Raw genomic sequence first — 15180 nt, 5'->3', positions numbered from 1 at the left:
CCCCCTCCTGCTCATGCCTTGGTGAAGCCAACAGCTAATGCATTTGGCCTGCATAAAACGAAACTGAAAAAGCAAAGGTCGCTCCACTTACGAGTTTGCATACAGGTACTCTAGCCTCAACCCTGCCCTGCAAAGAGCGCTATAACGCGCAGGGTCGGCCATCGCCGCGGGGCCTGCCTCGCACGGGCCCAGACGCAGTCGCGGGGCGCCCCCTTGTGGCCAGCGTGCGACGACGCACCTCTAGGGCCCAAGGCGAGACTTGGGGGTTAAGAAGGGGGAGGGTGGCGACGCCCTTCCGGCTAAGACCACCTTGTGATAAAGCTGAAGGCGATCGGGAAAAGCCAAGGAGCAGCAGCAGGCTAAAGCACAGAAAACGCCCCAGAGAGAGAGAGAGAGAGAGAGAGAGAGAGAGGCTGGATCCCAGCAAAGGAGGAGCCAGCCTAGTTTAACAGAAGAGCCCAGGTGGTTCAGGCCAACGGCCAAGCTGATCCATCATCCTTGTTTTCACGCAAACCAAGCAGATGCGCTTGGAAAGGGCGCAAGCAGCACCTGAGCGCAGGAGCGCTTTTCCCTATCTGCTCTTTCTGAGCTTTCCTTCCGGGGGGGGGGGAGAGGGAGACCTTTCCTAGCCTTCTCCTGCAGGAACTGCAACCCCCAAATCAAAGAAAGTTACATATATATGAATATACCAAAATGGAAGGAAAAAAGAGAGAGAAATGGTATTCAGTCTTTCTATCTCTGCATTCACCTGTTTGAGGTCCATGAGAAGCAGCGGATGTACAAAGCAAATGTCCTGGCGTGTTTGTTCATTTGTGGAATTTTATATCCCACCGTCGCTCTGCAAGGAGCTCCGAGCGGCGTACAGATACGTGATTTAAAAGCAAAGCACGATAAGCAGAAACATTCTCCAAACAAGCAACTTAAAAGCATTTGCATTTTTTTAAAAAAAAAATATCCAAAAATTCTGCTTCCTTGGTGGCTGCAGTGCTCCCGGATTTTGGAACTCTCTTGTTAGGGATAATAATAATTTATTATTTGTACCCCAGTGGTTTCCCCAGCCACTGGGCGGCTCCCAATATAAACACAATAAGGCACCAAACATCAAAAACTCCCCTAAACAGGGAGGCTAGACTGGCTCTCTCCTTGCTGCCGAGGAACACAGCTTCATTCTAGCAGGCTTTGGGGAACTGAACTCACAGTTGAAGATCTTATTGGACATACGCGGAATATTCGATTATTTAGTGGTCTTAAGTGCATGCCCCAAACCATAGACAGGACTCTTGCAGTATAAGGTAACTTCACCCCCAAAATGGAGCATATTTGATATTGCTGGTACTCAACATTTAGTGGGTAAGTTGGGGAGGGGGAAGGGGACACGTCTGAGTTATATCAAAACTTCCATGTAAAAAGTCCAAAGGTTAGAAAGAGGTCGGGGAAACATGTCAATGCAACAGTGGACCCTGCCCTCTGCCTGCAGAACTCTTCCGATGGACATAGTAAATGATTGATAAAGTGAAGGGGCTCTCGAGTACATAAAATACCTGGGTTTGAGGGTTATATACTCTGCTGGAAAGGTCGAAGAATATACACCATGTCTGCCTCGGTGCTTCAAGTTGCTACATGTGTTGTATTGCTCACAGGTAAGCTTTTAGGCTCTGGCATCGAAATGATTAATCAACCCTAGTTGTGGATTGAAAAGAATAGACAAAGTTCGGTGAAGGAATTCACAGTTAAGCAAATAATAATAATAATAATAATAATAATAATAATAATAATAATTTATTATTTGTACCCTGCCCATCTGGCTGGGTTTCCCCAGCCGCTCTGGGCGGCTCCCAACAAAATATTAAAAACATGATAAAAAACCAAACATTAAACACTCCCTGGGTGCGCCTCTGAAGTGCCCTTCAGTCCTCCAGATTCACTTTCCGTGGGAGAGCATGTAGAAAAAGAGCCGTAGAGGAACTTAAAAGCAGATTTCATTTTCATGTGGCATCCTGTAATGCCGGCAAAGCATTATCTTTCAATTGAAATAGTTCTGTGGTCAGAATCAAGAAGTGTTGCTGAGTTCTTTTGTATGTTGCCCTTAGTAACATTAGAACGGTAGCGTTGGGAAGGGTTCTTAGAAGTTAATACAGCCTCACCTACCCAGTGATTCAGGACATCTGCTGCTTTAGCATTCCTGCCAGGTAGACATGCAGCTTCTGCTTAAGAATCTGTAAAGATGAAGAGTCCACCACCGTTCGAGACACAGCATGCCAGAGTCACGACTCTCTTATAGAAATTGGTGGTGCAGCCGCACTTGGAACCCTGGGTACAGGTCTGGGTGCAGCACCTCAAATGTTGGGAAAGGAGCAGAACAGGGAACCCAAATGGTCAAGGGTCTGGAGGAACGTCCCTGTGAGGAAGCATACAACACTTGTCGCTGTTTAGCTTAGAATCGAGGCAAATAAGGGGACACACGGGCGTGGAGAAAGTGGACACAGAAAAGTTTTTCTTCCTCTCTGCATTTTAAATTGCATTTTAACCTGTATTTTTTTTCCTTATTATGTTTTTACTGAAAATTTATTGATGTTAGCTGCCCTGATCCCGGCGCTGGCCAGGGAGGGTGGGGTATAAATAAAATTTATTATTATTATTATTATTATTATTATTATTATTATTATACTTGGACCTGGGTCCATTGTTTTGTTTATTTGCTTCACAGAACGTATATACAGCTTGATTGTGAGAAAGCCTCTGAGCATTTTACAGAAACCTAACATACAACATTAAAAATTATCAATAAAAACAGGTGTTTAAAAATATACAAAAGACAATTAAAGTCAACAGCGGCTAAAAAGGAAGAGAACGCATGGATAGACATGCCTGAACAAGCAGATGCGGGAAAGAGTACACTGAAGGTGCTGGTCTGATATCAATAGGCAGGGAGTTCCAAAGGACAGATGCTGCCACGCTAAAGTACCGATTTCTTACAAGTGTGGAGCAAGTATTGTGTAGCACCTGTGACAGAGCCAGTTCTGCAGTTTGAAGTAGTCAAAGGGCGGGGGGTGGATATGGGCTTAGGATCTCCACAAACCCACAGCACAGATCCTGCAGAGCATCTTCATTCAGTTGACTTCGCTTCCTGCTATGCTCCTGGGGTTACATGGAGTAGGTAAAAACAAATAAGTGGGAGCAAAATTCTACATGTGTTGGTATCAGAACACATACGTTGCGTATGGATACATGTGCCTTAACCAACACCTCCCCTTGTTGCTGCTGCTTTCCCCTGACTGGAAAACTGCTCTTAAGCGCTCAATTGGAGCAAGCAGCAATTCCAAGTTTTCTCTGGATTAACGTTTGCTCCGATTTAGCACTAAAGAGTGGGTTTCCCCTGGGAAACGGGTGGGGCAGGAGGAAAACTGCTTGGACCCTCGCCTGGAAAGCACAGGTTGAGCAGAAAGCCCCTCGGAGCTGTGATTTCTGGGCATGGGACGAGCAGATGTTTGGGCGAGCCCTTCGTGCAGATTCACATTGGAAGCTATCCAGGCAGTTTAAATCGCTCCACTCCATTGCAGTGATTTGCCCTTAGTGCACTTTAATGTGCTGGTTTTCAATGCCTTGGCTTTTCAAAGTTTGATGTTAAAACATCACTGTAAAATCTAATTAACTGCTTCATTAATGCAGAGTATTAATCAGTGCATTAATCATGGGAGAGATTCAGCTAACTAGTCCCTCTAGTGCAGTGCTTCCCAAACGTGGGTCTCCGGCTGTTTTTGGACTACAATTCCCATCGTGTGGGGAGAAGAGGGGGAATTCTTGTATCTGGACAGCTGACAACTTTTGCTGATGGAATGATCACCATGACGCCATGTTAAATTCCTGCCCATATGTATGAAATCTTCACGTTCTGTTAATCTATGACTGTGATTGCTGTGCCTTTGCCATTTCAGGGGTTTGGGGACTACCATTTGTCTCTGAGGAAGAAGCCAATGAGTTCTTAGGACTTAGGAGACAAGCACTTTTTTCAGGCTATTGGGATCCAGCTAGCCCCCAGAATGGCTGGGGTATGACCGTGGCAGAACAGGTATTCACAATTTTCTAAGATTTCATGGTGGAGCTTTGAGAGAAGGTCATTGTGGCTGGGGGGGGGCAGAGGATTTGCATTTCTCACTTGCAGATTTGATGGGTGGTGTGGGTCTGCATGGATTTCTCTGTCTAAAAAAAATCTGCAACAGTAGCCCTTTTTAGGGGTTCAGAAATGTGGGTGTCAAATGTGAATGGGTCTGGGGGAGAAGTATCCCCCCTCAGCTTGTTAGAATGCCTGTCAAGGGCTCCCAGGTTTATGCAGACATAGCAGACCTTTACAGACAGAATCTAATGAACACAGTAGGTCAGGGATGAAACCTGACAGCAGGATCTCACCACCTTTCCCCCTCAAATAATGTGTGTCCATTATTCACATTGTGAATGCCCCCAAATGCCATCCCCCAAAAGCACCTAACCTCTATTTAATTACATTTAACTTTTAAGTCATTTCAGTTTTTAAACAAAGGTATTATTCCACAAATTGCCACGAGTTCTGGGAGGTTGAAAACCATGTTCTATTGATGTTACATATATAATGAAACTATACCAGGTGGAGTGAGAGGTACTGATTTTCTTGTCTGTTCGACACTCTCATACGTGGGTTTTTAGTTTGTCCGTTAATATTGTTTGAGATCTGGATCTCACAATTCTGGGACTTATTGTTAATGGGCAAAGGGACAGTATCCATAATGCATGAGGTATCGTGGTTGAGAAAGGGTTGGTTACATTAAGAATGCAAGTACTTTAGCATTGCTATGCTAATATTACTGGTGTGTGGGTGAGTGAAGTGAATGACAATTCTGCCATGTAATCCAGTGTTTCTGTTGAGTGTTGGGTTACCCCCCCCCCCGGGAAACACACTTGAGGGCAGAGCAGGCTATGAATTGATTGTAGCAGCAAAGTTGTGGGAGGGGGCCGTTAAATGCTTTCCCATTCCTGGAGAGGGGGGGGGGATCTGATTCCTGAGGGTGGGTTGTTGCTTCTGGCGTTAATCATCTGTTCTCACCAGGCCAGCGAATACTGGACATCGCTGAGGACGTCAGCACAGTACTACATGGATTTGGGATCTGTCGCATTTGATACCGATAAAGCCAGGTAATTTGCATGTGTGTGAAATTCAGTCTGTGTGAAGGAACCTCTGAACCTACTGCATTCAGTGAAGTGCATCTTAAATTCAAAGGCAGGATATAAAATGCCTGAAAGAAATTTGCATCGTTTGTGAGTTACTGTTAACATCATTGGCCTAGGTGAGCCAGCTTACAATTCTCTCTGTGTGTTCCTTAGACTTGATAGATAGATGGTAGATAGATAGATAGATAGATAGATAGATAGATAGATAGATAGATAGACAGACAGACAGACAGACAGACAGATAGATAGATAGATAGATAGACAGACAGATAGATAGATATAGATGATAGATTGATATATAGATATATAGATATATAGATATATAGATGATAGATTGATAGATAGATCGATAGATAGAGTTGGAAAGGACCACAAGAGTCATCTAGTCTAACCCTCTGCAATGCAAGGAATCTTTTTGCCCAAGGTGGGGCTCGAACCCACGACCCTTAGCTTAAGAGTCTCATTCTCTACAAACTGAGCTATCCCACAGGCTCAAGCCATCCCTTTTACTCTAGACTTGTGCAGGTACAAAGGAAAGGAACGTAGCTCAATGGTATAGCATGTGCTTCGGATGCGAAAGAGCCAAGGTCCAATCCTCGGCGTCTCCAGGTGGGTCAGGGCAAGACGCCAGTCTGAAACCCCCAGAAAATTGCAGCCAGTCAGTCTTGACAGTACTGAGGTAGATAGACCAATGAGCGTGGGTTAGTCTTATGCAGATCACAGGTTGTATCCAACACTGCATGAACAGTGCTGCACTCATGCCATGGGACTTCCACTTCCTTTCCTTTCCTCCTGCACTCACAAAATGTGCTCTAGAGGGTCCCACAACCCTCTGGAGGAGATTTTGAGGGTTTGCCTGGGGCTGTAGGGGAGAAAAGCAAATGTTTCCGTGCTAAACCTTTTGCAGGAGTCTGACAAAGAAATTCTGATTACAGGGACCACATTAATTCTTACATGGATCTGTTACGGGAATCGGGAGCGCATCTTCAGCAGCAGAAACGTAAACGCCACGTTATTACACTTGAACCAGACACTGACCCTCATTGTCCATAAAGCTTATGCCAACTTGACTGTCAACACCTCAGATGAACTGTACTATCCAATGGAAATTCTTTTCACAGGGACCAAATTAACTCTCATATGGATGTGTTGTGGCAATCGGGAGCAAATCTTCAGCAGAGGAAAAGTAAATCCCATATTGTTATAGTGGAACCAGACATTGATCCGATTCCTCCATTCAGAGTTTAGTCCACTGCTTATGTCAACTTGACTCTAAACTGTAAGATCAACACCTCAGACAAATTGTACTATCTAATGGATATTCGGCATCCTTTGAGTCAACAGAAACCTCTTCAGAAAGACTTGGATTAAAACTGGCATAGGCAAACTTGGTCCTCCAGATCTTTTTGGCCTACAACTCCCATGATCCCTAGCTAGCAGGACCAGTAGTCAGAGATTATGGGAATTGTAGTCCCAAAGCATCTGGAGGGCTGCGTTTGCCTATGCCTGGATTAAAATAACAAGAGCAGAATCCATCAGGAAGCCATCCATCTTTCTCAGACGTATAGGAGGTGCCCAAGAGGTGCCTATTCATCTCTTGTACAGCTCTTGCTTGCCTCAGGCTGTAGGTCTAGAGCTGCTAAACCCTATTGTATCCCACACATCCAACAGAATATAAAAGAACACAACAAAACATCAAACATTAAAAGCTTCCTGATACAGGGTTGCCTTCAGATATCTACGGAATATCACATAATTGTTTATCGCTTTGACATCTGACAGGAGCCCGTTCCAAAAGGTGGGCACCATTACCAAGAAGGTCCTCTTCCTGGTTTCCTGTAACTTCAGTTCCCTCAATGAGGGAGCCACCAGAAGGCCCTTGGAGCTGGACCTCAGTGTCCAGGCTGAACGATGGGGGTGCAGATGCCCCTTCAGGTATACTGGGCTGAGGCTATTTAGGACTTTAAAGGTCAGCACCAACACTTTGAATTGAGCTCGGAAATGTACTGGGAGTCAATGTAGGTATTTTAGGACTGGTGTTAAATGATCCCATTCTTCTTGTATCTTCAGGAAGTGTTGGTTATTCTTACCATCTCTCTGCCATCTCTTCCTACCCGCAATCACCACTTTTGTATTGCTTCCTTCTTTTGTTTGCCTTGTCCAACCTTCTTCCTGTATTTACTATTCCAGCTTCCATGTCAAATATTCAGACAGCAGTTCTGAAACATTTCCCCTAAATAACCTACTTGAGAGTTGCTGTTAATTTCGGTGGACCACTAATAAACTTTGTTCTAAAAAATCAAAGCACACACAAGTGCCTTCCTTTATTAACCATAATTTTGCCTCTCTTTTCTAATGTGATGGATGTGTCTGGATGTGAGTGAGTCAAGCTTTGTGAAGTGGGCTGTAATGTTTGTCAGCTTTAGCTTTGAGTCAGGCTCAGCATTCCCTTTGCTTCTGTGTTTGAAAGCGTGCTGGCTGCCCACCTTTCCACAGGACAATGATAAAAAGTGCTTCTTCACACCACACATAGTTAAGCTATGTAATTTGCTTTCACAAGCAATAATAATAATAATAATAATAATAATAATAATAATAATAATATTTATACCCTGCCCATCTGACTGGGTTTCCCCAGCCACTCTGGGCAGCTTCCAGCACATATAAAAACTTAGTAAAATGTCAAACATTAAAAACTTCCCAATATAGGGTTGCCTTCAGATGTCTTCTAAAAGTTGTGTTGTTCTTGACATCTGATGGGAGGCCATTTCTCAGGGTGGGCGCCACTGCTGAGAAGGCCCTCTGCCTGGTTCCCCTGTAACCTCACTTCTTGCAGTGAGGGAAACACCAGAAGGCACTTGGAGCTGGACCTCAGTGTCTGGACTGAACAATGGACTTTCACTCCTTCAGGTGAAACTAGAAGTGAAACCTGAAGGATTTGTTATATCCAAGGCAAAAACTAGATACAACAACAGATGAGGGCCAAAATTTCAGCTCTCATCCCTCCCACTCCTTCTCCATAATGTTTCACAGGACCAGTGTGGGGTCCTTGTGTGCCTGCTGAGGTCCACAACTCAACAATCATTGCTAATCCATGGAGCTCCCTGACCTGCTCTTCTTCATCTTTTTTGTTGTCACACACACTATGGAAGTGAGCAATGACAGGAAGGTAGAAGCTTCCACTTGCCTTGCCCTTTTGCTCTGAGCAACCATGCCAATTGGGCGGTCCAAAGGTCTGGCAAGCAAATGAGAAGCAGCGACTGCAGGAAAAGTGGGCTTACTAAAGGCATCCTATTCCTACCCAAAAGCCTGGCACTGGCACCTTTGTCCTCTGATGCTCTACATGTGCTGGTTTTCCTATCCATTCTATAACACACACACACCTCCATGTGAATTTGGAAAGTCACAACGCAGTGATGTTGCATTATGTGTACACTATCCCTAAACATTGCACAGGGACAGGGAAGGAGAAAAATGGCAGCCTGTTTCTGATGGTAGCTGTGTCTAGCTCCAGCCTCAGAGATGTAGCCATTAGCCCTAGGGCGAAAAAGGCTTCCAGTGGCACCAATGGGAGCTTTCCCCCCAATGGTAATTGCTTTGTCCAGAAATGGTGCTTGCGTGTTTAATCTCTGACTCTCTCCTGCAGTGATTAGGCCTTGTGCCAAGAGTCCCGCAGAAGTGCAACCTGAGTTTATCTATCTTATAACAAATTTCACTGTTCCCTGAAAAAAAAGACACCATGCAGCAGAATATATAGCATCTGAAATAGCATAGGAACAGCAGTGACAAATTAGATCATCGGATTGAGGTTGCAGAGTAGCACATAACTGCTCTACCAATCATATGTTCAATATAAATAATGCATTTATGCATGTTCCTGTCTCATTATCTTGTGAAAGAACCACTCTTCACTTTCCAGTGCAATTATTTGTATAAAGTCTCCTTAATGTCACTTGCTATGCCTATCTGTTCTTTCTCTTTGCTTGTTCATTCCATTGGGAGGACTTCCACAAATCCTGCCCCACACCCCGGAGTCGATACTCTAAAGCAGGGCTGATCACCCTGTGGACCACCAGATGTTGGGACTACATCTCCCATCCATCCCTGACCATTGGCCATGCTGACTGGGGCTGATAGGTGTTGGACTTCAACAGCATCTGGTGGGCCGTAGGTTCCTCAACTCTGCTTTAAAGCAACAATGGCTAATCCACAATTAGAAGAAATATCCAGCCTCTAAACTGCTTTGTGGTCCAATGTGATTTTGAATCTGAGCCTCACAATTTTATGTTCAGAGATCGGTAACGGTATTCAAGTTAGAATGTGCACTTGCCCAGGAATATTCTGCTATGAATTTCAGTATTGTAAGGGAAAACCCCTGCAGTCTAAAGCCCAAGAAATAGTTCAGGATTAGCACCCATGCCAGAGGGAAAGCTGTGATTTTCTAGACGTTGTTGGATATGTTAGTACTAAATAAAAATATTTTTCCCCATTTATTTATTTGCTTACTCTATTGGTTAAATTTGTATCTTGATTTTCTACCAAGCTAACAACAACAATTAGAAAGCAATAAAATATAATAAAATACAGTAAAACAGTGGTATAATATAGCCCCTCCCCAAGCAAGGTTAAATATCCATAATAGCAATAAAAACAATCAGGTAAAAGCTAATTTAGGATTACTCCTATGAACAGAGAACATAAAATAGACCAGATCTGTTCATCCAACACCATCATCTCCCCCTCCATCACTGCTGGCTCCTTCCCTGGGGAGAAGGATTGTTAAACCAAACATGGTTGGCACCATGTCGACCTCACTGCCACCTCCCCTCTCTCCAACTCCCTCGCAGTAAGCAGTAGTAGTGTAACTGACCGGAGGTCAGGTGAGCACTGCCCCCTCCCACATCACCCTCTAGTAGAAATACAGTGGTACCTCAGGTTAAGTACTTAATTTGTTCCGGAGGTTTGTACTTAACCTGAAACTGTGCTTAACCTGAAGCACCACTTTAGCTAATGGGACCTACTGCTGCTGCTGTGCCACCAGAGCACAATTTCTGTTCTCATCCTGAAGCAAGGTTCTTAACCTGAAGCACTATTTCTGGGTTAGAGGAGTCTGTAACCTGAAGCGTATGTAACCTGAGGTACCACTGTATACACAAATGCATACACAAAGGGAGAAAGAACGAATCAAATATCATCATCATCATCATCATCATCATCATCATCATCAATACTAAATTGTGGCTGCAGCTGAATGCCAGCACACCATCTATTACTGTACAGTATCTGTATCCAAATCTATGTAATGAAAGGGGAAAGGTTGTAAAATAAGTCTGACCACCTAAGAATGCCAAGGAAAAGCCTCCTTATGGCGATTTGTTCCATGCTAAATGATCGTGTCAATCGGGGATATAAATTATGACCGAGGAAAAAAAGAATCTGATAATTTGGGAATTTGTAATGTACATGCATTTTATTTTTTTTGCAGCGAAACTTGATAAATGTGTATTATTTCTGTCAAGGAAGCCTGACAGCAAAGGCATATTATTACAGCCCTCTCTTTAATACTTGTCATGCAGGAAAAATAGGCTTTGAGTCTCGAAGCGACTGTTAATATGGGTGAAATATTCTACAGCAATCCCCGCAACTGATGTGACATTATTAATACAAATGTTTTGCTAAGATAATAGCCACTGCTACTTATCTGCCAGAGCAATTAAAAAGTGCTAATAAAATAATATTGAGATAAATTACACAGTGCTTTCTATTTTAGAGCCGGTTGCAGGGAAGGGGCGGGGAAAAAACCTTTAATTTTTTTACAGCTCAGGCCACAACTTGTTAGGAATTCATTTTTGCAAGTAATACCACGATAAATTTTAATAGTATAGATAGCCTGTGCTTCATTGCCACATTAATTATGCATTTAAAACTCTGTGGGCCAACACTTCCAAGGAGGGGGACACGCCGCCTGTCTGTGTTGCAACCTGAGCCAAATTGCAAAGGTGCCCAATACGTCAACAGTGGCGGCATTTGACATAGTTATTCTACTCCAGCCTCTCTATGCATTCAATTACTGTCATGCTCCCTTACCTTCCTGGCTTATGGAGGGAGAAGCAAGAGTCTCAAGGATGTGCTTCCAGGCCCAGCTGATGTTTAGTTATTGGAGCAGTTTCTCCACATTCCCAACTAGAAATGATATCTGGCTCAGGTGTGTTAGTACACTGGGCTACAAACAAAATGACTGTGGCCCTGATCGTCTGTGTTTTGCTCAGGCAGCAGTGGACATTCTGTGGACTCAAACATGGCCTCTGTCAGAAAGTATGGGAGAATGCCATCATCATGTTTGTGGTGAGGTGAAAGGTAAAAAGAAAAGGGTAAAGGACCCCTGGTTGGTTAAGTCTAGTCAAAGGCAACTATGGGGTTGCGACGCTCATCTCTCTTTCAGGCCGAGGGAGCCAATGTTTGTCCACAGACAGCTTTCTGGGTCATGTGGCCAGCATGACTAAACCACTTCTGGCACAATGGAACACCATGATGGAAACCAGAGCACACGGAAACGCCCATTTACCTTCCCACCGCAGCGGTATCTATTTGTTTACTTGCACTGGCAAGCTTTCGAACTGCTAGGTTGGCAGAAGCTGGGACAGAGCAACAGGAGCTCACCCCGTCGAGGGGATTTGAACCGCCGACCTTCTGATCAGTAAGCCCAAGAGGCTCAGTGGTTTAGACCACAGCACCACCTGCTTCCCATGCTTACTTCAGTCATTTGATCTTCCCCTGATTTCTTCAGCCTCTGTAGGTTACAGGTTGCCTCTGAAGGAAGTCAAATTTGCATCAAACTTTTAAAAGCTATTTTATATACATTATTATTATGATTATATATTTACTTATATACTGCCATCAAAAGGGACTCAAGGTGGCTTACAAATAAAAATAAGAACAGCTAAATAAATGGGTGGGGGGGTTAAGGAACAATCTTAAAAAAACCCTAAACATTGATAGAATTAAAGCTATATATTTATATACACATATATTTGCACATGTGAAATTCTGTTAAAACCACACAAACCATTACAATAAAAACAGCACAGCACCAGCCCCTTCTTTAAAAGCACTCCGTTCCCAATGCCAGTTGGAACAAGAAAGGAGGATTCTAGTCTAACTAGACAGATGGACCAATACTCTCACTCAGTTTAAAGCAACGTTCTATGCATATGGTGTGGTCCTAACTAAACTATGTACATGCATTGCATTAAGTTATTGCAACAAAGGCCATAATTATCGCTGATGTGATGATGTAGTTCTGTTCGGACCAACCTTAGGTGAAATTTTGTGCTCAGTTTTGGACTTTTAGAAAAGTAGTGAAGAGGGGAAAGTTTCAGATAGCTTACTGTTTTCTCGCCTGCTATTTAAGCCTGTTTTTGCCTTTTATCTACAAGAAAGAGACAATATTCTTTAATACTATTTTTTTCCCTATCACAGACTTCTTGCTATTCCAGTGCAGGCCATTTGTCTTCTCATTAGCATAGAATCCAGCATCTACAGAACAACATTATTTGCTCCAAACCGTTGCAAAACCATGATGAAGTGCCATGCATTTAAAACAAGAGACTCCATGTGTTTGTGCAAGGAGCATCTTCAGTAAAAGGAAAAATAACTAGATTAAATAGGATGCAGGGCAGCTTAGAAATGGATACGGGAGGGAGGGGGATGCCCCATAAACACAACAGCCGCCGAGATTCTTCCTTGAGATTAATTGGTGTGTTTTGACGTGCTCTTAATTATTTGCAGTCACATGGAACTAGCCCAGCTGCTTTCTGCATCCACAAAAAGGCAGAAGGAAGCAGGAAAGAAAACGTGTGTGTTTTGCTGCATCCAACAATTAAAACTACAGGGCAAAAGTCAAAATTCCGCTAAGCATAATTAAACAAGGAATTAATGGCAAGTCAGTTGTGCAATGAAGCAAACACAGCTGGGCTGACTATAAGAAGTCCTAGAACTTTCTATTGACAGACTGGAAATTACAAGAGGCACATATCATAGGAATACAGGAAGCTGCCTTATACTGAGACAATGGCTCCTTTGGTTAATATAGACTACTCTGACTGGCAGAATTTCAGGATGGGACTGGCAGGATTTCAGATGGGGGCATTCCCAATCCTGCCTAGACACGCCAGGGATCGAACCTGTGACCCTCAGCACACAAGGCTCTAGCACTGAGCTATGCTCCTTGCACATATCCCTGACAAGTAGAGCCCTGAGTTGAGTTACAAATGCTGTGATGCTGCCCAGGCACTGTTTACGGTGCCTTGCAACATATTTACTGCTAAGAAAAGGAGACTGTAAAGGTGGATGCAAGCATATTAAGTGGGATTCCCAAGTTAAGATGCAACACTTTCAGGACTCTATCAGGAAGCAGGTGGAGTGACTCCATCAGGAAGCAGGTGGCTCCTTCTTTGGAGGTCTTTAAGCAGAGGCTTGACAACCATATGCCAGGAGTGCTCTGATGGTGTTTCCTGCTTGGCAGGGGGTTGGACTCGATGGCCCTTGTGGTCTCTTCCAACTCTATGATTCTATGATTCTATGAGTGGGAATCTGCTATAGTGATCTCTCTGGACTTTGAAGATTTTTGTTCGTCCCAGTATCTAATGGTGATATAATATTTATTTATCTCATCATTTCCTTCAATTTGTGAAAATTTATTAAGAATGTATTGAGCCATTAGAATGGTTGAAATAATGTTTTGCTGTTGAAAGCGAGACTTAGGCAGCCAGCCTGCTGCGTGACATATGAGACTCACATCAAGGTCGTAAGCCCAACGCTTTGTCTAATGTGCTACTTTGGCTCACACAAGCTGCCAACACCATGCAAAAGTAATCCATGATTTTCATGTGTTTCAGAAAATACTCCTACGGTAAATAGATATCTGTGTAGTGAAATTCCACACGTTCAGTTTCCGAGATGAAGAGGACCACTGTTTGCTTATACTTTGTTCAATCCATCATATACATAAATAATGGAATGCATTTCTTACTTTCCTCTTTCCCCACACACTTCTTCTGAGTGTTATACAGTGGTACCTCGGGTTACAGATGCTTCAGGTTACAGACGCTTCAGGTTACAGACTCTGCTAACCCAGAAATAGTACCCTGGGTTAAGAACTTTGCTTCAGGATGAGAACAGAAATTGCGCTGCGGTGGTGCGGTGGCTGCGGGAGGCCCCATTAGCTAAAGTGGTACCTCAGGTTAAGAACAGTTTCAGGTTAAGAACGGACCTCCGGAACGAATTAAGTTCTTAACCCGAGGTACCACTGTATACCTCTGTAGATCTATCTATCTATCTATCTATCTATCTATCTATCTATCTATCTATCTATCTATCTATTGTCCTCATGGAAATTATTCATCATCTTATTGTATTTTTCTCCCAATATACAAATTCTTGCAAGTGATTTCCCATAACATAATGCATATTTGTATGTTATATTCACAAACATGTTCATTTTTATACACAATGTATCCTAGTACATGCATTTTTCTACAAGTTACTTGGCTGGAGAACTGCACTACAAAATTCAGAGCAGTGCAAATTTGGAAGGAAGGTTGAACGTAGTGTTTCAAAAAGTGCCAAATGGATAGGTTTGCCTCTAAATGTGAACGGAACTAAATTTGTCCCACTTCTCACATTAGGTACAGAAATGTTTGCACAAGATGAATAGAATGAATGAGAGAACCAATTTTGCATTAAGTATCAGAACCTCCCAAGAACTAGAATCAGCTTGTAATGACAGACCACGAACCCTCTGCCATGACCACACTCTATGTGATAAATAGGCTTGAATTTTATAGTAAATCTCCTCCACCTAGAGAGTCTGTTTATCACTGCTGTCCTCTCATTAAAACAGGGAGCACAGAAGGAGAAAATGAGCTTTCATCGCAAAGGCAATTGCTTTCCTCCTCTGATATATTGCAAATATAAGCA

The 15180-nt window shown here is 43.3% G+C and overlaps 2 protein-coding genes and 1 long non-coding RNA gene across 5 annotated transcripts in view; 1 reads left to right on the top strand and 2 right to left on the bottom strand.

Annotated features, from left to right (window-relative positions):
- Positions 1-215, bottom strand: part of MORC1 (MORC family CW-type zinc finger 1) — a 57052-nt gene extending 56837 nt beyond the window's left edge. The window contains exon 1 of one of the 3 annotated variants that reach the window (XM_083498583.1): positions 92-215. In XM_083498583.1, coding sequence (XP_083354709.1) covers positions 92-162 — 71 coding nt within the window. In that variant the 5' untranslated portion in view covers positions 163-215. The remainder of the gene's footprint in view (positions 1-91) is intronic. The other 2 variants (XM_083498585.1, XM_083498584.1) reach the window with 2 other exon arrangements.
- Positions 216-642: 427 nt separating this feature from the next.
- LOC310704785 (uncharacterized protein C3orf85) lies at positions 643-7506 on the top strand. Its single transcript, XM_083498777.1, has 4 exons — positions 643-1640; positions 3936-4069; positions 5081-5166; positions 6138-7506. The coding sequence occupies exons 1-4, from the start codon at positions 1592-1594 to the stop codon at positions 6253-6255; spliced, it is 387 nt and encodes a 128-aa protein (XP_083354903.1). The 5' UTR covers positions 643-1591; the 3' UTR covers positions 6256-7506.
- LOC310704833 lies at positions 1497-3929 on the bottom strand. Its single transcript, XR_014525058.1, has 2 exons — positions 2145-3929; positions 1497-1680 (listed from the first exon to the last, which is right to left on the bottom strand). It is a non-coding gene; the product is annotated as an uncharacterized lncRNA (long non-coding RNA).
- Positions 7507-15180: the final 7674 nt, after the last annotated feature.

This window comes from Podarcis liolepis (genome assembly GCF_965112155.1).
Source record: "Podarcis liolepis genome assembly, chromosome: 4".
Classification (NCBI taxonomy): Eukaryota; Metazoa; Chordata; class Lepidosauria; order Squamata; family Lacertidae; genus Podarcis; species Podarcis liolepis.
This window is presented reverse-complemented; position numbering and strand designations above follow the sequence as displayed.

What these genes read in the sequence shown, in the direction of transcription:
- LOC310704785 (XM_083498777.1), top strand. Translation starts at nt 1,592, where the DNA reads ATGTCTGCCTCGGTGCTTCAAGTTGCTACATGTGTTGTATTGCTCACA. An exon ending in ATGTGTTGTATTGCTCACAG is followed by an intron (nt 1,641 to 3,935) that starts GTAAGCTTTTAG and finishes TTGCCATTTCAG; the next exon opens with GGGTTTGGGGACTACCATTT. An exon ending in TTTGATACCGATAAAGCCAG is followed by an intron (nt 5,167 to 6,137) that starts GTAATTTGCATG and finishes TTCTGATTACAG; the next exon opens with GGACCACATTAATTCTTACA.